The 22,388-nt window shown below is 53.5% G+C and overlaps 1 protein-coding gene across 2 annotated transcripts in view; it reads left to right on the plus strand.

Annotated features, from left to right (window-relative positions):
- Window positions 1-22,388, plus strand: part of SZT2 (SZT2 subunit of KICSTOR complex) — a 51,137-nt gene that overhangs the window by 9,038 nt on the left and 19,711 nt on the right. For both annotated transcript variants that reach the window (XM_043574650.1, XM_043574651.1), the window contains exons 2-36: window positions 704-829; window positions 1,378-1,551; window positions 1,851-2,021; window positions 5,876-6,007; window positions 6,745-6,886; window positions 7,283-7,389; window positions 10,891-11,101; window positions 11,333-11,503; window positions 11,918-12,152; window positions 12,346-12,475; window positions 13,227-13,369; window positions 13,603-13,755; window positions 13,894-14,008; window positions 14,223-14,440; window positions 14,537-14,752; window positions 15,134-15,212; window positions 15,457-15,551; window positions 16,009-16,177; window positions 16,376-16,490; window positions 16,605-16,718; window positions 16,887-17,057; window positions 17,224-17,318; window positions 17,566-17,689; window positions 17,793-17,957; window positions 18,047-18,251; window positions 18,538-18,653; window positions 18,764-19,010; window positions 19,899-20,040; window positions 20,202-20,294; window positions 20,446-20,524; window positions 20,630-20,920; window positions 21,074-21,215; window positions 21,402-21,509; window positions 21,597-21,660; window positions 21,883-22,068. In XM_043574650.1, coding sequence (XP_043430585.1) covers window positions 704-829; window positions 1,378-1,551; window positions 1,851-2,021; window positions 5,876-6,007; window positions 6,745-6,886; window positions 7,283-7,389; window positions 10,891-11,101; window positions 11,333-11,503; window positions 11,918-12,152; window positions 12,346-12,475; window positions 13,227-13,369; window positions 13,603-13,755; window positions 13,894-14,008; window positions 14,223-14,440; window positions 14,537-14,752; window positions 15,134-15,212; window positions 15,457-15,551; window positions 16,009-16,177; window positions 16,376-16,490; window positions 16,605-16,718; window positions 16,887-17,057; window positions 17,224-17,318; window positions 17,566-17,689; window positions 17,793-17,957; window positions 18,047-18,251; window positions 18,538-18,653; window positions 18,764-19,010; window positions 19,899-20,040; window positions 20,202-20,294; window positions 20,446-20,524; window positions 20,630-20,920; window positions 21,074-21,215; window positions 21,402-21,509; window positions 21,597-21,660; window positions 21,883-22,068 — 5,244 coding nt within the window. The remainder of the gene's footprint in view (window positions 1-703; window positions 830-1,377; window positions 1,552-1,850; window positions 2,022-5,875; window positions 6,008-6,744; window positions 6,887-7,282; window positions 7,390-10,890; window positions 11,102-11,332; window positions 11,504-11,917; window positions 12,153-12,345; window positions 12,476-13,226; window positions 13,370-13,602; window positions 13,756-13,893; window positions 14,009-14,222; window positions 14,441-14,536; window positions 14,753-15,133; window positions 15,213-15,456; window positions 15,552-16,008; window positions 16,178-16,375; window positions 16,491-16,604; window positions 16,719-16,886; window positions 17,058-17,223; window positions 17,319-17,565; window positions 17,690-17,792; window positions 17,958-18,046; window positions 18,252-18,537; window positions 18,654-18,763; window positions 19,011-19,898; window positions 20,041-20,201; window positions 20,295-20,445; window positions 20,525-20,629; window positions 20,921-21,073; window positions 21,216-21,401; window positions 21,510-21,596; window positions 21,661-21,882; window positions 22,069-22,388) is intronic.

Consider the following 22,388-nt stretch of genomic DNA (forward strand, 5'->3'; position numbering starts at 1 on the left):
CAAAGTGACAGGTTTCTCTCTGTCAGAGTGCCACTGGCATGGTATATGTGTGGATGAGGGAGAGCGTCGAATTCATCCCGAGCCAAGATTCGGCTCATGAGTGGAAGGACAAGGACACGGGTAAGGGAACTGATGCCTGTCAGGACACTGCGGAGCCAGCTGCCTCTGAGGCAGTGGTGGGAAGGAGCTGGAGCACTGACCACTGAGAAGTGTGGAGGGTGGGGAAAATGTGGGTCGTGACCCACAGGAGTTTAATTTTGAGGCATTCAGCGGGCTTGCTAGTCACCCAGTAAAGAGTCCTTTAGGGGCCGCTGTCATCAAGGCTTATTAGGAGGAAGTGTCCGGCATTACTGAGTATCTGCTTTGTTGTCAGCAATTTGCCAAGCATAGGGACACACACATAGAGCAAGACACAATCCCCACCCTTAATGAGCTTGTAGCTTATAGGAAAAACACCTACACATTCAATAATGTTAAAAGGGCACTTGGTCAACACAGAAGTCCACATAAGGGGAATGGGACCAGAGAACTGAGTCCTTGGGAACACGTTGCCCTGAGGGGGGAGCTAATTTTTCCCCTCTGCTGCCTTGCCTCTCCCTTATGTGTTGTGAACTCCTTGGACAAGTCACTTGCACAGCGATCTATGTATACCAGGAACTCAGTGAATTTTTCTAGATTATTTCTAATGTCTCTTTGTCTCCAGGTGGAAGAAGCTGGGCAGGTGTTCCTGTTGATGAAAAAAGATTATCGAATCTCCCGAAATGTCCGCCTGGCTTGGTTCCTCAATCACCTGCATCAAACTGTGCAGGCTACACCTCAGGAGATGCTGGTGAGGCCCAGAAACCTACAGTATGGGAGGGGCTGGCTCAGAAGGATCTGCTTTTTTAAGGGGGTCCTAGAAACAGGATGGGAGACGAACTCTAAGGGGTCTCATTCTAGAAGGAGCAAGTGACTTCCCAGAAGATGATTCCACCCGGGAAATTTTAATTTTCCAAATAGGAAGAGTATATAGTTGGGTTGCAGGAGATAGAACCAGTGGTTTGCCATTTTGGATACAAGAGTTCAGGTCCTGGACGGGGCGCCTGGGTAGCTCAGTCGGCTCAGGTCCTGATCTCACAGTTCATGAGTTTGAGTCCCATGTCGGGCTCTGTGCTGACAGCTCAGAGCCCGGAGCCTGCTTCGGATTCTGTGTCTCCCTCTCTCTGCCCTTCTGGTGCACATACTTTCTCTCTCTCTCTCTCTCTCTCTCTCTCTCTCTCTCAAAAATAAACATTTAAAAAAAATTTTTTTTTTAAAAGGAAGAAGTAGTTCAGGTCCAGGAAATAAAGGGGTGACTCTTCCCTGACCCTTTCCTTTTCTCTCTGTCCTAATTGTCAGCTCCAGTCTGAGCAGGAGTTGGAAGTCCTCAGCGTCCTGCCCCCTGGGTGGCAGCCAGATGAACCAGTGGTCCCAAGGCCATTCCTCCTTGTACCTTCGACCCGGGTTACCTTCCTGGCTTGGCAGTACCGATTTGTCATTGAGCTCGACCTTAGCCCATCTACTGGCATTGTGGTAAGGGACTAGAGGGAGACAGTGGGAAGAAGGAATAAGGGATGGAGTAGGGGGTGAGGAGGAGAGGGAGAGGCCTCAGAGATGTGAAAAGCGATCCCAGTCTACCATCGTGGAAAGGAAACAGGCTTTTAAATGGTCAGTGTTTAAAGACGTCCCATTCCACACGTGGCGCTGTATTTGGGGGTGTGACCAACTTTAAGATGGGAGTTCCACTGACCCATGGAAGCTGCTTGTTTCTGCCCTCTGCTCAGGGCTGCTTTTGCTCACATTCGAGAGATCTTTCTCTGCATTGCCCTCAGGATGATTCCACAGGGGAGATCTTGTTTGATGAAGTTTTCCATGCGCTCTCCCGCTGCCTAGGCGGGCTGCTTCGACCCTTCCGAGTGCCCGGATCTTGCATCGACTTCCAGCCTGAGATCTACATAACTATCCAGGCCTACTCCTCAATCATTGGCCTGCAGGCCCACCAGGTATCGCATCCTTTCTCCAAGTTTGTACCCTCAGACCTCATTTCTGGTAGTCCATTGATTAAGTCCTTATTCTGTCTCTACTGTCTATTTTCAAAGTCCCAACCTGTTTACCAATCGTCTCTGAGTCTGTCTCCTCTTGAGAAGGATCCATTCCTCAGCTCTTAAAGAGCCTTCTCGGGGCGCCTGGGTGGCCCAGTCGGTTAAGCACCGACTTCAGCTCAGGTCACAATCTCGTGGTCTGTGAGTTCGAGCCCCTCATCGGGCTCTGGGCTGATGGCTCAGAGCCTGGAGCCTGCTTCCGGTTCTGTGTCTCCCTCTCTCTCTGCCCCTCCCCCGTTCATGCTCTATCTCTCTCTGTCTCAAAAATAAATAAACGTTAAAAAAAATTTTTTTTTAAAAAGAGCCTTCTCACGAGCTTTAGGTCCGTTGGCCTTGATTGGACAAATGCCTCTCCCACTCCTTCTGCAAGGCTGTGGTTCTGGCCACTGGATGTCTGTTTCACGCTGCCACTACCACCCCCCTTTTAATTTGATTAGAGGGTTTGTTTATATCCTGACTCCTGGCACTACCTCTAGGAGATGATCTTTTAGAATAATTTTATGATTTTGAAATATAACAAATGCCCAGAACCATAATTTCTTCCAAGGACAGAGGAGGGTCATCTTCCCTGAGGGCCCTGTGAAGTGCCGGGTGTTATGCTGACCATACAGATAATTACGAGCCTTATCCAACACCCAAACAGGCCATCACAAGACACTCCTTTTGGAGAATGGCCAGGTCTGTTACTGGAATATCTGTTTTTGGCTTAGATAAGCAGTGGCCCAGTTTCCCCTCATCTGCTCTTAACCACCTTCAACTCACTGTTAGGGGCTTACCCTGAAACTGCCCCTAATGGCCATGTTGTCACCTTGGCTGTCAAACTCGCTTTGAGATAGGGATGCAAGGAACAGCTCCCGAGGACCCGAGATCTACAAGGCAGTCGGTGCGTGTCTGGATCCCAGCCCACTGCTGTGGATTAAAGTGCCCTCCTAGCACAGCTGTTAGGACTGTTGCTTGTGGCCTGCATCCCCAGACAGAGGCCGGGCTTCTCAGGCACTGATGGCCAAGACCGGGAAAGCATGAGTGTTAGGTAATCACTCCACACTTGGTTCATTTCGGCAGACACTTACTGAAGCCTGATCTATGCGAGGCCTGGGCTAGGTCCTGTAGTCACAGATGTATCAGGCACTTCCCTGTCCTGATGGGAGGACTTGAGATTTTAGTAGGGGAGACAGATATTGAAGGAGGTAATTTCAGTAGAATGTGATAAAGACACTAGTTAAGTAATGACTCGAATGCCGTGGGAGCACCAAGAGGGAGCAGCCAGCCAAGCCCAGGGAAGACTTTTGGACAGAGAGGCATTTGAATTGAGTGTTGAAGGAAGGATTGAGGTTAGCCCTTCAAAGAAGGGGAGTGGGCTTTCCAGACAGAGGGGCCAGCAAAAGCAAAGCTGCAGAGCTGTGAGATTGTGCTCTTGGTCACAGGTGCTCTAGGGGACTACACATTATTCTGTTTGACACAGTAGTATTTGAATGTGGAGGTGGGGAGTGGTGGTAAAGAGGAGATGAGAGAGAAGTAGAGGCAGAATTATGAGAGACCCTGAATGTCACGGCTAAGAACTATAGGAGAGTTTAGTGTGGCGATGATGACAAGCGCTGGATCTAGATTCACACCCCCTGTATTTGCTTGCTGTGTGCCCTTATGCAAATAACTTAACCTCTCTGTACATCTGTCTTTTCTTCAAAATGGGAAGATTAACAGTACCGATATTATGTGGTGACTGAGTTCATATATATCAAGCATTTAGAACAGTGCCTGCCCCATAGAAAACACGGGAAAGTTAGCTATTAAAACTGTTCATTGTTATTCAAACTGTTAAAAATGGAAGGTTTTTAAGTGGACAGTTATGAGATCAGATTTGTACACTGGGAAGATCAGGCTTGTTTGTAGCCAGGAAAGAAGATGGACTGGGGGGCAAATTCTGCATTGGGAAAAACAGGCCGAAGATTATTGCAGTACAGGAGGGGAGGGGAGCCCTGAACAAGGCCAACAGCTATGGAGAAGGAGCAGGCTTACTCAGTATAAGCCCTCAGGGCCACTTGTCAGCCCTGGGCTAGCTTCCTCACCATCTCTAAAGCTCCCCAAGATGTATTCTACTGCTCCTTAAAACAGAACAAAAAAAAGAGGCACCTGGGTGGCTCAGCTGGTTGAGTGTCCAACTCTTGATTTTGCTCAGGTCATGATCCCAGGGTCATGGGATTGAGCTCAGCACGGAGCCCACTCTCCTTGGGATTCTCTCCCTCCGCCCCACTCCCCCCGCTCACACGCATGCGCGTGCGTGCGCGTGCTCTCTCTCTCAAATGACATTTAAAAAAATAAAAAACAGAACAAGTTAAATCACCTTTATAATGTATGTCCATTGAAGGAAACTTGAAAAATACATAAAATATAAAGAAAAACAAAGCTTACCCATAATACACCACCCAGAAATAACTACAATTAACATTTTATGGAATTTCCTTCTTGCCTTTGAGTACTTGTTTATCCTCCCTCACCACCACCATCCAAAGAGAGGAGAAGAAACTATCAGGCTGATTCCAGACACATAATTTTACATCCTGCTTTTTAAATCTATAATATGGGCATTCTTCCTGGTCACTAAGTATTCGTTGAAAATATGATTTTTAATTGCTGCTTGGTTTGATATTTCATCACAATTTATCATTATATATTTGGCCAAACCCTAGTGTAGGATTCTTGGGCTGACCCACTTTTCACATCTAAACAATATAGCTGTGAACATCTTTCTCACCTTATAACCCCAGTCCCCTACTATTCCTCTGATTCCGTTTTTCTTCTCTTAGGCCTGTGGACTTACAGAGTCCCCCTCTCCCGGCTGTGACCACCCATTTCCCCAGTTCCGGATAGGGAGTGAAGCAGTAGTTGTCACGCAGGAGGGCAGGGGTAGGGGAGTAGTGGGCCTGTGAAAAGGTTGTAGGAGTCTGAAAGGAGAGTTCCCAGGGCCCACCAGGCCTGTATGAAATTTCTAGGATGGGGGCACTTAATTTACGTTGAAAGGAGGAGGAAAGGAACCCCATGGAGAGAGAATGAAGGCATTAGTCAAGAGGTCCAAGATTAGTTGGAGAGATTAGCTTTTGGGAAACAGAAGAGGATGAGGAATCGTTTCTTCAGAGCTTCAAAAGAAGAACAAGGACACAGATACAAACTTCGAGCAAGTATTGTGGGTGTTTTCGGTGGTTGGAGAGTAGTACCCCCCTGGGGTTAAGGCAAGCAGGGAGTTCCTGCTGACTGGTTTCCTTTCTATATGAAGAAGGGGGGGTAGGAGTTACCTGCTGAGGGGAAAAGGAAGGAAGGAACATTCACAGGGAAGATGATGTTGTACCTAAAAGAAAAACGGTCCAGAGCTGCCTCTGTGTGCAGTGCTTCAAGATCAACAAGAATAAAAATGTGTGAGTCGGAATGAGAAAGGCTTTGCCAGGCTGAGGTGGGGCTGTCTGCTGAGCCAAGATGGAAGATCTTATGGCACCCCCATGTGGGAGCTTGGGGAAACCCAGTGTGCAGGACCGTAAGCAGAGGAAGGTTGTGAACCCAGATGAAGATAACTAACGGCCTGGTGTCCCCGGTGGAGTAGATGATCTGACACGAGAAGAACTGGCTGTGGATTGAGTCACCCTGCTTGCGCGAGAAGTCAGGAGCGCCTAGAGAGAGCTGTGGAGACACATAGGCAGACCAGAAGAGTACTTTCCAGTGTCCCCCTGACCTTCATGTCTTGGTCTTTCCCTTGTGCTTCTCAGGTGCTGGTGCAGGGCTGCCTTTTGGACCCTTCCCAGCGGGAGGTGTTCCTGCAGCAGGTATATGAACAGCTCTGTCTCTTTGAGGACAAGGTGGCCACCATGCTGCAGCAGCAGTATGACCCTCAGAGTCAGGTATGTGGGAGAGAAAGTGGGTGGAGACCGCTTAGAAAGAGGAGCTCTTAAGGGACAGAGGGGAGAGAGGAAGGACAAGCCCCAGTACAGAGGGAAGAGAGGTCAGGGAAAGGGGCTAAGAGCCAGAGTGAGCCAAGGTTAGAAGTGCTGGTGAGTGCACGCAACAGGTTCCCTGCTGGAGGAGGAGGGCTCAGATACATTCCCAAGACACGCATTCTTGCCGGGAGAAAACGTGAAGACCGTGTGCTGGTGTCTTTTTCAGTCCTAGATCTCCTCCCCCAGTGGATCTGAGAAGGTGACTGTGTGTGGCTTTGATCGCTACGATTTTGTTCGGTCAGGGATAAAGCTGCTTGAACTCACTAGAATGCACTTGGCTCATTCCTTTGGATATCCTAGAAGTAGCCAAGCAAATTGAGTGCTCTATGTCTGAAGACTTAATTCGATTGATGTATAAAATATTTCATAATCGTGATGGGAAAGGGGCCATAAAAGGTGGAGAAGCCTGCTCCAGTGTAATCTGGTGCTTCATCTGGTGTCCGACTCCTTGTCAGCATCTGAGCACATGCTAGGAGAGCAAGCACAGTCAGGACTTGGCTGCATGGCAAGGGGTTGAGGTCCTCACAGGATTAGGCCTGTCAGGCCTGGGCAGTGCTGGGCTGTAAATTCTGGCTTTGCTGTGGATGGGAGGGACGGTAATTCTCTCTGACCCATTCTGTCTCATCTGTAACTCGGGCCAGGCCGAAGACCAGTCCCCAGACTCGGGGGAGCCCCCTGGCCGGAAGGTGGGAGTCTCCATGGTGACAGCTGACCTTGGGTTGGTCAGTATGATTCGTCAGGGCATCTTGGCACTGCAGTTGCTCCCCTCAAACTCTAGTGCAGGTCAGTAGAAGGACCTTTGGTGGGGCTGGGGAAATAGGAGGGTACGGGAAAGGGGCACTAGCAGTATAGATACAGGTTCCAGGGGATCAGTGGGCCCCAGAGAAGAGGATCTGTCTCCTTGTGTGTGTGTTTGAGCATCTCTCTCAAGCACCCCCAGCTCTGACAACCATCCAGGACCCTAGTGGGAGGGAGTCGAGCTCCAAGGACATCACTTCGGAGACTGGGGTCCAGCACTCAGGAGGCAGAAGCAGGAGGGAAGGGAAAAGGGAAGGGTGTGGATCATAAAACACATCAGTCGGTAGACACTGAGGTCTGAAGGGCCCCATCAGTTGGATGCCCCCCTGTAGCTTTGATCTGGTCAGTGTCCCCAGATCTGTCTGATATTTCCTGCTCCAGGTATCATCGTGATCACAGATGGGGTGACCAGTGTCCCTGATGTTGCTGTCTGTGAGACATTGCTGAACCAGCTTCGCAGTGGCACCGTGGCTTGTTCCTTTGTGCAGGTGAGGACTTTCTAGAAAGGATGAGAGGGAAGTGTGGTATATCACAAAGTTGGATATGCCTGGTTACTTTCTTACAGGGGATGATTTCCCACATAAAGCCAATAACATAGTTGCTTGTGTGTCGGTGGGGGGAATAGGTGTCCTGTCTAGAACAGGATAGATGGGGGCACCTGGGTGGCTCAGTCGGTTGAGCTGCCAACTTCGGCTCAGGTCACGATCTCGTGGTCCGTGAGTTCGAGCCCCGCGTCGGGTTCTGTGCTGACAGCTCGGAGCCTGGAGCCTGTTTTGGATTCTGTGTCTCCCTCTCTCTGACCCTCCCCCGTTCATGCTCTGTCTCTCTCTGTCTCAAAAATAAATAAACGTTAAAAAAAAAAAAATTAAAAAAAAAAAAGAACAGGATAGATGGCAGTGGTGGGAGAGGACTCTCATCTTTGTCCTCAGGGTGTGGGGAAACAGCATGTTATAGTAAAAAGAGTGCAGGTTTTGAAATTTGACAGCCATTTCCAGCCTCATCTCCCCCATTAGATGAGTGATTACCATTTTCATTGCAAGGATCAGAAAACCTGAAAACTAGCTTGAGCAAAGGAAGGAATAGGGATTTTCAGTGAACCACAGCCAGTTTGGATTGATGGACTGTAGGGTGGGAGGCAAAGCACTCTGGGAAACAAGGCTGGAGGGTAGGCACTGGCCAGAACACGAAGAGCTGGTTCTGCTGTATTACGGCATTTCAGCATAACTCTGTGGGTGACGTGGGTAAGTATAAGGAAAGCCACTAGTTGGGTTTATGTTTTATAAAGGTCACTCTTGCTGTTGCGTGAAATCCGGAGTGGAGGCCGGGAGGTTATTAATTGTGGTGGTCAGTGTGAGAGGGGAGCAGGGCTTAAGTTAGGGGGATAAAGGGTAAGAGACAAGGGGATAGAATTGAGAAAATGAAGAGGTGGAGTCAGCATGACTTGTGATCAGCAAGGTGTGAGGGGTGAGCAAGAAAGAGAGGTTAAAGATGTCTCTAAGTTTGTGACTCCAGTGGTGGCTGGGTAGCCAGCAGAGCAAACAAGGAGAAGCAGCTGGGGTGGCGTGAGGACAAGATGATGAGCCCAGGTTTGTGCATGTTGCATTTGAGGCGCTTATGGATCCGTGGGATAGCAGTTGGAAGCATCACCTTCGGGGTTAGGCATACTTGGCCTGAATCCCGCCTCTGCTTATTAGCTGTGTGACATTGGGCACATCACTTGATTCTTGGTCGGATTCATTTGTAAGTGGAGATTATAATGGTGCCTACTTCACTGGGTGCGACAATGCATTTAAAGTGCTCGGCAGAGTGCATGATTATGTAATAGATGGCTGCTATTCATAGCAGTTAGCAGTTGGAGATGCAGATCTGGTACTCAGGAGACAGCACTAGTTGAGAGAGTTAGAATTTGTCAGCCTACAGATGGTGATTGAGAAGAGAAGAGGGTCCCTGAAGAACCTTGGGGAATACCGGTGTTTAAAGGTCTTTTGTAAGAAGAGAACCCAGCAAAGAATGAAGGGAAATAATCAGACAAGAACCAGGAGGTTCTCATGTCAAAGAAGTCAGAGTTTGGGGAGGAAAGAAGTAGTTAACAGTGTGAGATGGCAGCAGAAAGATCGTGTAAAATGAGGAATGAACAGTACCCTTTGGATTTGGTGATTAAGAGGTCACGGGGATCTTTTTCAGGTCATTTCAGTGAAGAGGTGGCCAGGGAAATGATTGCAGTAGATGGAAGAGTGTTAACACAGGGAATTTGGCTGCTCAGATCAAGTGGGGGAACAAGAGCGAGAACAGTAGCCAGAGGGAAGTGCAGGGTGGAAGAGACAGTGCTTGGTTCTGTTCTGTTTGGTTTTGTTTTTCTAAATGTTTATTTATCTTTGAGAGAGAACATGAGTAAGAGCACGAGCGGGGAAGGGGCAGAGAGCGAGGGGGACAGAGGATTCCAAGCGGGCTCCGTGCAGACAGCAGAGAGCCCGGTGCGGAGCTTGAACTCATGAACCGTGAGATCATGACCTGAGCCGAAGTCGGACGCTTAACTGACCGAGCCACCCAGGCGCCCCTGTTGTTTTGTTGTTTTAAGCTAGATACCAGCATGTTTCTGAGGAACCGTGAGGAAGCAGGGTTTGAAAATAAGGGAAGGAAAAGGAAACCTGATGGAGTAAAGTCTCTACATTGACAGGACGGTGTTGGCTCAAGAAGTAGATCGAGGGACTCTTTTGGAGTGGATAGAAGTGAAGATGTAGATAATTCTGCTAAGGGTCTCTGGTCTCTCCCTGAAGGAAAAGGGAAGGGTGAGTACTGTGAGGGAGGCCAGAGTTGGGAGAGCAGGATTGAGGACAGCCCTGAAGGACTTGCTGGGTTGGGTGTCATATGTTCTGATGTGGTGTCAGCCTATACACCATTGCACTTTTCTCCATTTGGGACCCAGGTATAGAGGTTGTGATCCTAGTTGGGCTTTTAAGGGGGAAGAGGAGTAAAGTCAAGAGGGCCAGGGGTAGACTTGGAAAGAGTAGAGGTTTGAGGGCTGGCAGTCTTAATGAGGTCAAAGAGCAGCAGGAGAAGGAGGATGGAAGGAATCCAAAGAGATAAAATTGTGTGTAATCAGTAGGATGTGGCAACTGAAATTGCAAAAATGAAGTGGTTCCAAGTGAAGCTAAGAGCCAGCATGTAGCCAGCAGGCAAGTGAGTGGAACAGAGTTAGTTTCTGGAGATGAGGGTTCAGGAACTCTGAGAGGCCAGGGATTTGAATGAACCTTCTAGAATAGGTCTGTCATCATTTTCTGAAGGGGCCGGCTAGTCAGTATTTTAAGCTTTGCTGGCCAAACGGATGTGGCAGCTACTCAGCTCTGCTCTTACCGTATCGAAGCAGTCATAGACAAGATGAATGGGAATGGCTGTGTTCCAGTAAAACTTTATTTACAAAAATGGCTGATGTGCTAGATTTGGCACACAGGTTATGTATAGTTTGCCAATCTCTGATCTACAGGCTTCGGGTTCAAAATATGGCCCATGGACCAGCAGCATTGGCATCACCACAGAGCTTGTTAGGAATGGAAAATCTTAGGCCCTTCCCAGACCCACTGCACTTTAACAGTATCCCCAGGTGTTTTGCACTTGATCTTAGCCAAAAGGCCGAGAAGTGATTCCCCAGGTGTTTTGTACCCTAAGGTTTGAGGAGCATTTTGTTAGAGACACTGACGTCTCTCGGATGGTGACAGGAAGCCAATGAACCATTTCTCACAGTCTTTAGTGAGTGGTGCAGTCTGGTGTTTGATGTTCTGAAAAAGGGCATGGCCAGATGGAATGGGCTTCAGACAGGAGCCCAGGGAAGGAAAGTTGCAGAGCAGTGGTCTTTCCTGGGAGAATGTTGACCCTCTTCCCGCTCTGTCATCTGGGAGATGGGCGCAGCCACCCAGCCCAGTCTCTTCCGCTTTTTTGTACTTCCTTCTCAGGTGCCTCTTTCGGTGCCTCTAATTCCTCATTTTCTCTAGGTGGGAGGAGTTTACTCTTATGACTGCAGTTTTGGCCACGTGCCCAATGTGGAATTGATGAAGTTCATCGCAATGGCCACGTTTGGTTCCTACCTGTCCACTTGTCCTGAGCCAGAACCAGGCAGCCTGGGTCTGACTGTCTACCACCGGGCATTTCTCCTCTACTCCTTCCTGCGCAGTGGGGAAGCCCTGAACCCTGAGTATTACTGCGGTGAGGATCAGACTGGGGCAAGAGGGGGCTGGCAGGGGAGTGTAGCACGGACCCAGAGGTGATTCGGGAATGGTTTGAGAGTTCTGGTCCCTAGAGAGATTGAGCGCATGCCTGGGGCTGGCTGTTCTGACACTCTTCTCTCCCCGGGATTTCAGCGTAGCCCCTCCCCCTAGATCTCTGTAGGCTCACAGAGAACCACCTGCCTCTTGCACATCCTTGCTGGTCTTCTAGGCTCTCAGCACCGCTTATTTAATGAGCACCTGGTCTCCGCAAGCAGCAACCCTGCCTTGGCTCTGCGCCGGAAGAAGCACACTGAGAAGGAGGTGCCAGCCGACCTGGTCAGCACCGTGTCTGTACGGCTTCGAGAGGGCTACAGTGTTCGAGAAGTCACCCTGGCCAAAGGTAAGGGTCACTAGGCCCTGCCACATCATACAAGGGTCAGACCTGCTGGGCAAAGCAGAAGCCACCTCGGTATCACACATGAGATTCTGCTTGTCATTTGAGACACATGGGTTCTGAGCTGCCTTCAGGGGTTAGTCTTCTTAGCATTTAGCTTCCCAGTTCCATCTCCTTTGCCAGAGAGAAGTCAGCTGAGGTTGGTGTGGTGTCCCGAACTTGGCTCTGTTTTCCGATCACTCCTGTAAACTTCTGTTTGTGGCAGTTGGCAGGCCCTAGGCCTGAAATCTCTGGAACCATGCTTGGAATCTTTAGCCAGGCTAGAGTTCCATGAGGTAGGTGGGGGTTTCGGATAGAACTCAGTCCCAGGCTGGAGTCCTGTCCCTTCTTCCCCTGAGTAGCATCCTGCTTCCCCTGAAGGAGGGTCTCAGCTGGAGGTGAAGCTGGTGCTGCTGTGGAAACACAACATGCGCATTGAGTACGTGGCTGTGGCGCCCTGGCCCCTGGAGCCGGAGGGCCCTCGAGGAACACGGGTGGAAGTGACGATGGAAGGCGGCTATGACATTCTGCATGATGTGTCCTGTGCGCTAAGGCAACCCATTCGCTCACTATATCGTACCCATGTTATCCGGCGGTTCTGGAACACGTTGCAGAGGTGAGTGAGGTCACCACCACTCAGTGAGCGACGCCGTTTGTTGTGTGGGAGGGACAGAGGTGTGAAACTGGGAGCTGGAGAGAGTGCCCCTGAGGACCAGGCTCGTGTCGAGGGTCCCAGGTGCCCCCCCGAGCTGCCTTCCTCCGTACCCGCCACAGTCAGATGTGACTCAGGGCCAGCCCTTGTTCTGCAGCATTAACCAGACGGACCAGATGCTAGCCCACCTTCAGTCCTTCTCTTCGGTCCCAGAACATTTCACGCTTCCTGACAGCACCAAGAGTGGGGTGCCGCTCTTCTATATCCCTCCTGGCTCCACCACCCCGGTGAGTGGCCCTGATGCTCGGGATCCCTGCTTCATGCCCGCCCATGTTGGACTGGCACAGCTTCTGGAGCCCAGAACCACCTTCTCTTTCCTTCCCTCGTGTCTGAGGCACCTGGACCAGAATTCTAAGCTTTATCCTTGAGAGCAATTCTCCCTCCTTCCAAGTTCCTGGCAGAGAAGGGTCTGTAGAGAGAGGCTGTCCTCGACAGACCACGGGTGTCGTGTAGGTGGTGGCATCCCAGCTGACTGTGAGCCCCTTCGCCCCATCTCCATGTGACATACTCTGGCTTTCTCTGGCAACTCCATTTTCCACCAGTGCCAACCACCCTCAACTGTGCGCCTCCTGAAGACCATAGCTTCCTTTGTCCTGTGCTTATTTCGCACTCAGCCCACAGTTGTCAGCCGTGAACCATGAGAGGGGGTTTATGCTGGCGTGTGGTGGCCTCATCCCGAGTTCCTCCCATCATTTAGCGGCATTCCTCTTAAGTCAGTGACGGAAACGTGGCAGGCTCCATCCTTTGCCTGGATTTAGCTCTAAAGGGCTACACGGTCTGTTTCTGAGCTCATCCTAATCTGGCCTTCATACTAGAGGCCTCTGTTTTTCGCTTCTGTCTCAGGCTGGGCTCTAAGTTCCTTTGGCCGTAAACCACTGCCATCTCCGACCCCTGGGCCCCGTGGTCCTGTTCGTTGTTTGGAAGTTGTGCCCTCTTTGTCCACAAGTGCTTCTATAGGACAGGCCTTCCTGTCCCCAGGTGCTCTCCCTGCAGCACAGCGGATCTGACTCATCCCACGCCCAGTTCGCTGCCTACTGGAAGCCAGTGCTGTCCATGGATGCTAATTCGTGGCAGCGATGGCTGCACATGCATCGCCTAGTACTGATCCTGGAGCACGACACGTGGGTACCCTCCGCGGGCTGAGGGGACAGGGGGTGATGGGAAAGGGGAACAGCAGACGAGCCCTCACCAACCTGAGCCAAGGAAAAACGATGACCCTTTCCTTTCCTAGTCTTCCTGCTCGTCCACCCCCACATCCTCAGATAGCGCCCAGAAGAGAGAAGTAGCAATCTATCTGTTTTTTGTCCCCAAGCTTGGGGCTGTGAGATGTGACCTCTGTGCACCCGTCTTCCAGACCAATTCCCAAGCACTTGCACACTCCCGGCAGCAATGGGCGCTACAGCACCGTGCAGTGCAGGATCTCTCACTCCTCACTGACCTCTCTGCTCCGGGACTGGAGCAGCTTCGTGCTGGTCGAGGGCTATTCCTATGTGAAGCTGCTCTCCAGGTGGGCAAAATGATGTCCCCTCACTCCTCCCCCTCCACTGCATCCCATGTCTCTTCCTCTGACCCCAGACCTCCCCCCTCCTTCTCAACCCACTTACTCCCAGTCTAGGGCTGCTCACTCACCCCCATTTTTCCTTAGTGCCCCAGACCAGCCCCCCTCCTCCTTCTACATGGTCCGCATCATTTCCAAGGCCCCATGCATGGTTCTTCGTCTGGGTTTTCCCATCGGCACACCAGCCCAGGCCCGGCACAAGGTAAGCTAGGCACTGCCTGACTCCCAGACCTAGGAGCCCTGTAGAGTGGACTAGCTCCTTCCCCACAAACTGCACAAGGCCAGGGCCAGTGGAGAAAGGAGCCCCCAGGCCAAGGAATGCTTGGAGTAGAGGGCTGAATCACTTTATCTGGGGACCCCTTCTCCCAGATCTATAGGAGACGGGGTTAGGAGGATCTGATCACATTTCTTCCCAGATTGTGTCGGGCTTGCGGGAAGAGATCCTGCGGCTGCGTTTCCCCCACCGGGTGCAAAGCAAGGAGCCAACACCCAAGGTCAAACGAAAAGGGCTGGGGGGTGTTGGTGGGGGCAGCTCTCCCTCCAAGTCCCCCCCCATGCTGGGCCCGCAGCAGGCCCTGTCTGACCGGCCCTGCCTTGTGGTCCTGCATAAACCCCTGGACAAGCTACTCATCAGGTTGGTGTAGAGGCTGGGGCCCAGGCGGGGGCACGTGGGAGGGCTGGGGCGTAGCTGGGAATGAGCGGAGATCAAGCGATTGCCTCCATTGTCCAGGTATGAGAAGCTACCCCTGGACTACCGGGCACCCTTCTTACTGACGCTGGAGCCACCAGGGCCACTGCCGTTGGTGTCAGGCCGCTCAGCCTCCTCTAGCCTAGCGTCGCTGTCCCGCTACCTCTACCACCAGCGCTGGCTCTGGAGCATCCCATCGGGCCTGGTCCCCGCACTGCCACTCAGCGCCATCGCGCAGCTCCTCTCTGTCCTCACTGAGTATGTTACCCAAGCCCGGGCGGGCAGCTCAGGGCAGGGAAAGAGCAAGCATAGACTCTGGGTGGCCGCTGGCAGGAAGCCTGAGTCAGAGCCCGCCCATCTCTAAGCCTCTGAGCCACTGCTGTTCTGCACAGGATTTAGTGCAGAGCAGCGCCTGCCACTGCCCTCCCCTGCCCCTCCCCCAGGTCTGTTCACTTTGGCCTGTGCAGCTAGAGCTGTTGCACCTGAGGCACCAGTAGTCTGAGCAGGGCTGTCAGCACACGGGTCTGCCTGGATGGCTGCTGGGAGGTGGGCATGGAAGTGGCATGGGGCGGGGGACGGACTCTGAGCATCTCTCTCCCATCTCATCCTGTCGCTGCCCCCACCTTTATGGGGCTTCAGAGTCCGACTGTCAGAAGGGTTCCACTTTGCCTGCAGTGGGGAAGGAATCATCAACATGGTCCTGGAGCTTCCAATTCAGGTGTGTGCCGTCCCTTGTGACACCTCCCCAACAAGGTCTGTCACTGGAGGGACACTTGCCTCTGAGCTGCATTGGGGCTACTGGAAACGGTGCCTCATGGGGACCCTGTGGTCAGAGGATCCAGAGCCTGAGGCCAGTCCCAGGACAATGTGGCAAGGGGCTAGAGTTCTGGGGGCCAGAGCTGGGCCGGGCCAAGTCTCTGGCTTGGCTGAGGTTTACCCAAGATCTCCCATTCTGCCCCCAGAATGAGCCCCTGGGGCAGGCTGCAGGCGAGGAGAGGCACACATGTGTTGTCCAGTACATCCTCTTCCCCCCACACTCTACCTCCACCAAAGACAGGTGAGACCCGGGTCTGCCTGGAGAGCTGCCTCTCTCCACATTCTCCCTTCTCCCTACTACCCCTGAAGTTCTGTCTTCCGGGCTGCTAGAGAGTCGGGGTAAGGGTGCTATTTGTTGTTGTTTGTTTGTTTGTTTGTTTGTTTTAAGTTTTTTGGGGGGAGGCGGAAGGGGCAGAGAGAGAGAGAATCCCAAGCAGGCTCCACACTGTCAGCGCAGAGCCCTATGTGAGGCTCGATCTCACAAACTGTGAGATCATGACCTGAGCCAAAATCAAGAGTCTGACGCTTAACTGAGCCACCCAGGCACCCCATTAGACGTTTCCTCAGGCAGACACAGGCCCAGAGAGGCCACGTGCAAGTTGTGTTCAACCTGTGTGCCTTCCGTGAACTGACCCCCTGCCATTCGGTTGTGGATCGGACTCTCCGCTCTGCCAGGCTCAGGGCTCCTCCTCCTTTAGCTTCTCGACAGATGATGACAACGATGTGGAGGTGGAGGCCCTGGAAGGAGACTCAGAGCTCAACCTGGTCACCGAGGTGTGGGTAGAGCCGCAGTATGGGCGAGTGGGGCCTGGCCCCGAGAGCTGGAAGCACCTGCGGGACCTGACATACTCTGAGATCCCTCGAGCTGTGAGTGACCTCTGAAGCACCCCCACACCTTACCGGGTTAGCTGCCGTCCCTCTGGAGTACCACAGCTGTGGGCTTCCTGGTCCCTCTGAATCTCTGTGTTCTGCATGTCTGTGACTGTGTGGGCTTCCTTGAGCTGGACACCAGAGTACTCTGGGCTAGGACAGGCTGACCCCTGACCTCTGCTGTTTGTCCCCTAGCTCCACCCTCGGGACGCTGCCTGCATAGGCTCCATGCTGAGCTTTGAATACCTGATACAGCTGTGCCAGAGCAAGGAATGGAGTCCCCTGCCCCCAGAGCCAAGGATCTCTAATGGTCAGTGGGGAAGGGGCTCCTGGGATGGAACAGGAAAGTGTGTGGGGAGAAGGCAACCGTAGCTGGGGAGTCTGGGTCTCACTGTGGCTATCGTCCTCCTTCCCTGCCTCCTAGGATTGGACCAGGGAGGAGATACCTGTGTTCACGAGATCCCTTTCCATTTTGACCTAATGGGACTGTTGCCTCAGTGTCAGCAGCTCCAGATGTTCTTCCTTCTGCTTTCCAGAGGTGGGTGAACTTCGTACTTACCCATACGTAGAGGGTCAGCATGCGTGGGAGCATTGGGGCAGGAGGAGGCTTGGAGGCCGCAGGAGGGCTGCCATGGTCAGGGCTGAGCCAGGGGGCTGGCCAGCAGGAGGCTCTTGGTGCTGAGTGGAGTGTATGTCCACTGGGCAGAACCAGAGGGTGTCCCTCTCGCCGAGGGGCCCTGTCCCACCAACGACATGGTGCTGTGCCTGCTGCACAGCTGCCTGGGGCAGGAGCTGAGTGACCGGGAGATCCCACTGACCACTGCTGACCAGGCCACCTTCTTGAGTGAGGTGCTGCGGCGGACCTGCCACGGTCCAGGTGAGCTCCTGCCTCTTTCCCGAACAGCACGCTCTGGCCCAGCCCCATTTCCCCACCCCTCAGGGGGGCTTCTGTCTTTGGGTTTTGGTCTCCCCCTCTCTTCACCTCAGAGCCCTGCCTCTCTGCCGGCCCTGCCCTCTTCCACCCACCTCTACCCCCATCGTAGGTCCGGAGGAGTCTCCCGTGGGGGGCCACGGGATCCTAAAGGATCAAGCAGTCAGCAGCGCCCAGGCCACTGGAGACTCAGCGCTTCCTCCCCTGGTCAGCACTGATTTGTCTCCTTCAGCCCCTTTTCACACTGACCTCCTTCTATTACCACATATTCGTGCCCCCCCTACCCCCGCTTTCTATCACCGGGGATACTGAATGCCTCCTGCCAGTGACAGGGTACTGAGTTCCTCTTTGCCCTGCATCTTGCACTCTATACCTAAGGCTGCGCTCCAGGGTGGAGGGAGGGAGCAGGGGTTGGGCGGTCCCTTACAGATTGTTCTGATTTTCTGTCTTAAAGGTTATAGGCCCTCCTGAGACTCTCAAGCCTCTCATCTCTACCCATTCCCCTCAGTGGCGCTGCTATGCAAGGCTTGTGACTCCCCAGCATGTGTTTCTGACTTTCCTCCCAGCTACCTTCTCAGGTACCACCCAATGGCCTTTATTACTGGCCTCAGATACAAACCCCTCTTCTCCCTCACCAGCCCACCAGGCAGCTCTAACTTATGTCTCTCTTTTCGTCTTCAGATGTCCAACATCTGGCTGCCTGTGGCCTGGAGGGACCCTCTCAAGAGGAGACAAAGCCTAAGTTTGGGGATGGGAGCGGGGCCCCCAGCCTGAAAGACCTGGGAGGAACTGGGGTGAGGGCTACAAAGGCCCAGGTTCCCACACTCAGCGTCACTCCAGCTGGAGGTAAGGCGGCTGACTCTGAAGTCGGTTAAGCAGGAGCAGGATTGGGAACAAATAGAAGGCTTGGAGACCATGTGACCCTCTTCCCACAGACACTGCCCAGATTCCAGGAGACCTAAGCCCACCTTTCCGTCGGGACTTACAGGCTTACGCCGGGCGTCAGGCTCCACAGACAGAGAGTGCAGATGGTCCCCGGACCCGGTGTCCTGTTTACGTCTATAGCTGTGCCCTAGAAGCACTGAAGGAGCAAATGGTTGGCCTGCAGCCCCCTCAGGCACCCCGAGACCTCATCTTCCGGTGAGTACCCTCAAGGTCCTCCCCCAACCGTGGCTGCCAGCCAAGGCTCATGACCATAGTCCAGGGCCTGGACAGACAGGCTGACCATCAGTGGTCAGAACTCAGTTTCTTAGCCAGGTCCTGCCAGCCCCTTGCTCAGCTTCCTTCAGCAAATCAAGTGAACTTGCTGGGCCGTGAATATATTCAGTAGAGGTGTACCGACCCTCCAGTGGAGTGTGGGTAGACGGCGAGTCAGAGATGTCACTAAGGAGAGCTGGCCAAGCTCTCTCTTTGCTCCCATTCCTAGGACTCAGTTTCTCGACCAGCCCTCCCCATCCTCAGTCTGGATGGAGCCCAGGCACAAGGAGGCAGCCAATCATTGTGCCTTGCTACAGGAGCACGCACAGCGATGCTACGTCCGTGGTGAGGAGGGGGCCGCCTGAGGGAGCCTCAGGAAGGAGTGGGGCTTCGCAGGATTACGGGGATGGGAACTGGAGAGGCCATTCCGGTCGTGGCCCCTTCCTCTTCCTCAGGACTGTTCCGGAGTTTGCAGCAAGCACAGAGCGTCACCTCACAGGACTTGCTGATAGCGGTAGATGCCTGCGAGGAGCTACTACAAGAAGTAGACATCACCCCTTTCCTGCTTGCCCTGTGTGGCCACATTCGGGTTTTGCCTCAGGCACCCCCAAGCCCTGGGCCTCTTAGCCCTGGGCCTTTCAGCAGCAGCATCGAGGAGGGCCCCGAGCCTCGGGAACGAGCTGTCCTGGCTTCTGAGTCCAGGTTAGGATTGTCCCTTAGTGATGTGTCCGGGGTGCACAAAGGTCCTGTAAACAGAGACCTTCCCGTCTGGGGGAATGGCCATGCACGATCGTGCCCACACACCAAGGAGGCAGTTGCTTCGTCTCTGGCTTCCTGCTCCCACCCATTTGGCATAGACCCGAGTCTCCTCCCCGTCTCTTCTGTTCTGGTGTGGAGTATTGAGCTGGGTTACGAGTAGGGAGTTGCCACTCGCCATCAGTGAAAGTAGAAGCTTGTTCTGAGGATGCTTACACAATAGTAATACTCTCTGGAACTACCTGTGAGTTTCGCAGAGTGTTGCCCTCACTGCTGAGTCCCCAGCTCACCTCGGGCCCAGCAGGTCCCTGAAGGGAAAAAGGCAAGCAGGCAGACGGCTGTGTCTGGCACCTGCCATCCTGCCGTGCCTGCCTCATATTAGCATCGGGGAAGCAGCAGACACAGAGGGAGGAGTGTGCTGATGACACCCAGGTCTGCACTCCAGCCAGTTCCCTGTCTGGAGCCCTAGATCCCCCACCTTTCATGCCCCGAAATCAGTGCATCTTCTTCCCACCAGACCTTGCTTCTCCACCTGTTCTCCTTCCGTGGTGAGTGAGATCACCCTCCACCCAGTGGTCTAAGTCAGAAAACTGGGAGTCACCTGTACTCATTCCTCTGCGTCACAGCAATGTCCGGTCATTAACAAACATGGAGGTTCGAGCCAAAATAGGTCGGCTTGTTCTCCTCGCCTCTTCCGCTGCCCGTGCCATTGTGCTGAGCACGCTTGCTAGAGACAGGTGTGGGCTGCGCCTAGTAGGGAAGCAGCCTCCTCTAGGGCTCGCTGATTCTTAACACCTCCTTAACACACCCTTCACCCCCTCCCTGACCACTCAGCATAGAGACTGAGGACCTCAGCGAGCCTGAGTTTCAGAGCAGCCGTGTCCCTGGGATTCCAGACCCTAGCCTGGAGATCTCTCTGACAGACGTCTGCCAGCTCCGAGGAGAGGCACATGATGCCCTTCATAGCCTCATCCAGGTGGGACGCTTGGTGAGGGCAGAAGAGGGGTGGAGCCCTGCCTGCACCGGGCGCAGTGTTCTCTCCTGGGGTGGGGGTATGTAGCTGTCTATTCTAAGGTAGGGGATAGTGTTCTGCTGAGGGCTGGCTGACATAACAGCCTCTTTCTAACCCCAAAACAGGAGAAGTTCCTGGAGATCAGTGGTCTCTACTTCCGCACAGTGCCCTCCAATCCCCACTACTTCTTCTATTGCCCCCCATCCAGCAGGCGAGAGGTGAGCGGCTTCCTCCCTTCCTCTCTCGTACCCCCGACCTGTAGCCCAGAGGCCCCACTGGGCCCACCCAGGTCCTCTTGACGCTTGGCTCCCTGGGGTCCAGATGTGGCTCTTGTCCTGCGTTGGATAAAGCTCTCTTTGTTTTGTTCAGGATGAGGGCCCCCGGGACACAGTAGACAGAAAAGTCAGTGACCTGGAGTTTTCGGAGGCTGAACTCCTAGGAGAAGAAGGTGTGTGGACAATGGATAGAGATGAGAAGGCTGCTTAAAGCCAGGATTCAGGGCCCTCCACTGCCAGCCTCTCTCATTAACCACACGACATGCATCCACGTCTAGGAGACACAGGCTGCTGTGTGGTCACTGAGAGTGACCCAGAGCTAGAGGTGGAGTATCGTGAGAGCCGTGAACCAGACCTGGGGCCAGCTGGGCTCGACTCTGCCTCGCTGTCAGATGCGGACACTGTGAACCCTGATGAAGACTCCTTCAGTATCCTGGGGGGTGATTCGCCTACCGGGCCTGAGGGCCTGGTACATGACCTGCCGCCTCTCTTCCTGCACCTCACGTGCTCCGTGCGGCTGCGTGGGCAGCACAGCTCAGTACCTGTGTGCAGCCTGCCCACCTGCCTGGGTGAGTTTGGGGTGCCCAAGGGAAGGCCACAGGTCCCAGTACAGCCTGCCTGCCTGTCTGTCTGTGGGTGGACGTTAACTCATTAGCACTGAGAACTTGAAGTCTGTGCTTGTCCCCAGGCTCCAGCAACCCCTGACTCTCCCCCTCTCCCAGGCCAGGTCCTTTCCAGTCTGGAGGGCCCCCCCATCGGAGGCCGCGTGCCCCTGAGGGACCTCAGTATTACGCTGGACGTCTTTGTGCTGACATTGCCTCTGGAAGTGGAGCTTCCCCCGACCTCGGACCCTCAGCACCACCGGTGTGGCAGCAAGTCTCGTGGGGGGATCTGGGGCCTTGTTTGGGTAGGGGCCCTTTAAAGGAATCTAGAGGTACTTGAGGGCTCTAGGACCCCTTAAAGAGTCAAGAAAGGAGTGCTAAGGAAGCCCTAGGAGGAGAGTAGCTGCCGTGGCTGCTGATCTTTGACCTTCGCTCCCACTCTATTCAGGTCCACATCTGAAAGCAGTGCTTCCTTCCCACGATCCCCAGGGCAGCCATCATCTTTAAGGTCGGATGATGGCCTGGGGCCCCCAATGCCACCCCCAGAAGAAGACAGGTACTTCCCTTTGTCCCTCTCAGAGTTCCTCACTTCCTGTCAGTTTTGTTTTCTGGAAACCAACATCTAAACCTTTCTTCCACTTAGGCACCCTGGACTGTCCAATTTGGCCACACCCCACAGACTGGCTATTGAGACCACCATGAGTGAGGTGAGGGCCTTCCCTCCCCCAGCCTAACTGACAGCCCCTCAGCACTGTAACCGATACCCTCTCCCTCATATGAGTAAGCTAAGGCTCCCCTTTATTCTGGGATCAGAGTAGGGCTGCCCTCAATCTGTGAGGCAGAGTACCTTCTAGTCTGGGAGTGAGGTGATGTGCCAGGCAGCGAGGGAGGTGCCCTTGGCCACTCCCCTGATCGCTCTCTGACTGTAGATCCACTGGTTGCTGGAGGACGAGATGGTAGCGGCCCTCCGAAGAGGGGGCATCCCCCAGAGCCCTACCCTGCACCGTGCAGCTGCCCACATCCATAGCTCTCCTGGACGCTCCACCTGCCTTCGCCAGACCCTGCCACTGAGTTTTGTGTTTGGGCCAGAACGTTCCCTCACACAATTCAAGGAGGTATGCTACCCTCAGAACACCCCCTGGTCATCCTGGGGCCCATTCTTCCCTGGACTCCAGATACGGAAGTAGACTGGCCTCCCTCCAGAACAGCCTCCTCACCACACTGTCCCTCACCCCATGCCTGGGAAGGGTGGGAAGAGACCCGGCTCCCCTCCTTGCCACTAGGCCTATTGAACCTTAGGCAATTCACTGAACCTCTGTATACCTCAGCAATGGGGATGCCGGTGTCTGCTTTACCAGATGATTGTGGGGGTCTGCTGAGGAAGCGGGGGGGTTGGAGGGGGAGGGCGTGAATAGGGAGGGCTGCCCCTGCCTAA

Source organism: Prionailurus bengalensis, chromosome C1, assembly GCF_016509475.1.
Source record: "Prionailurus bengalensis isolate Pbe53 chromosome C1, Fcat_Pben_1.1_paternal_pri, whole genome shotgun sequence".
NCBI classification, from domain to species: domain Eukaryota; kingdom Metazoa; phylum Chordata; class Mammalia; order Carnivora; family Felidae; genus Prionailurus; species Prionailurus bengalensis.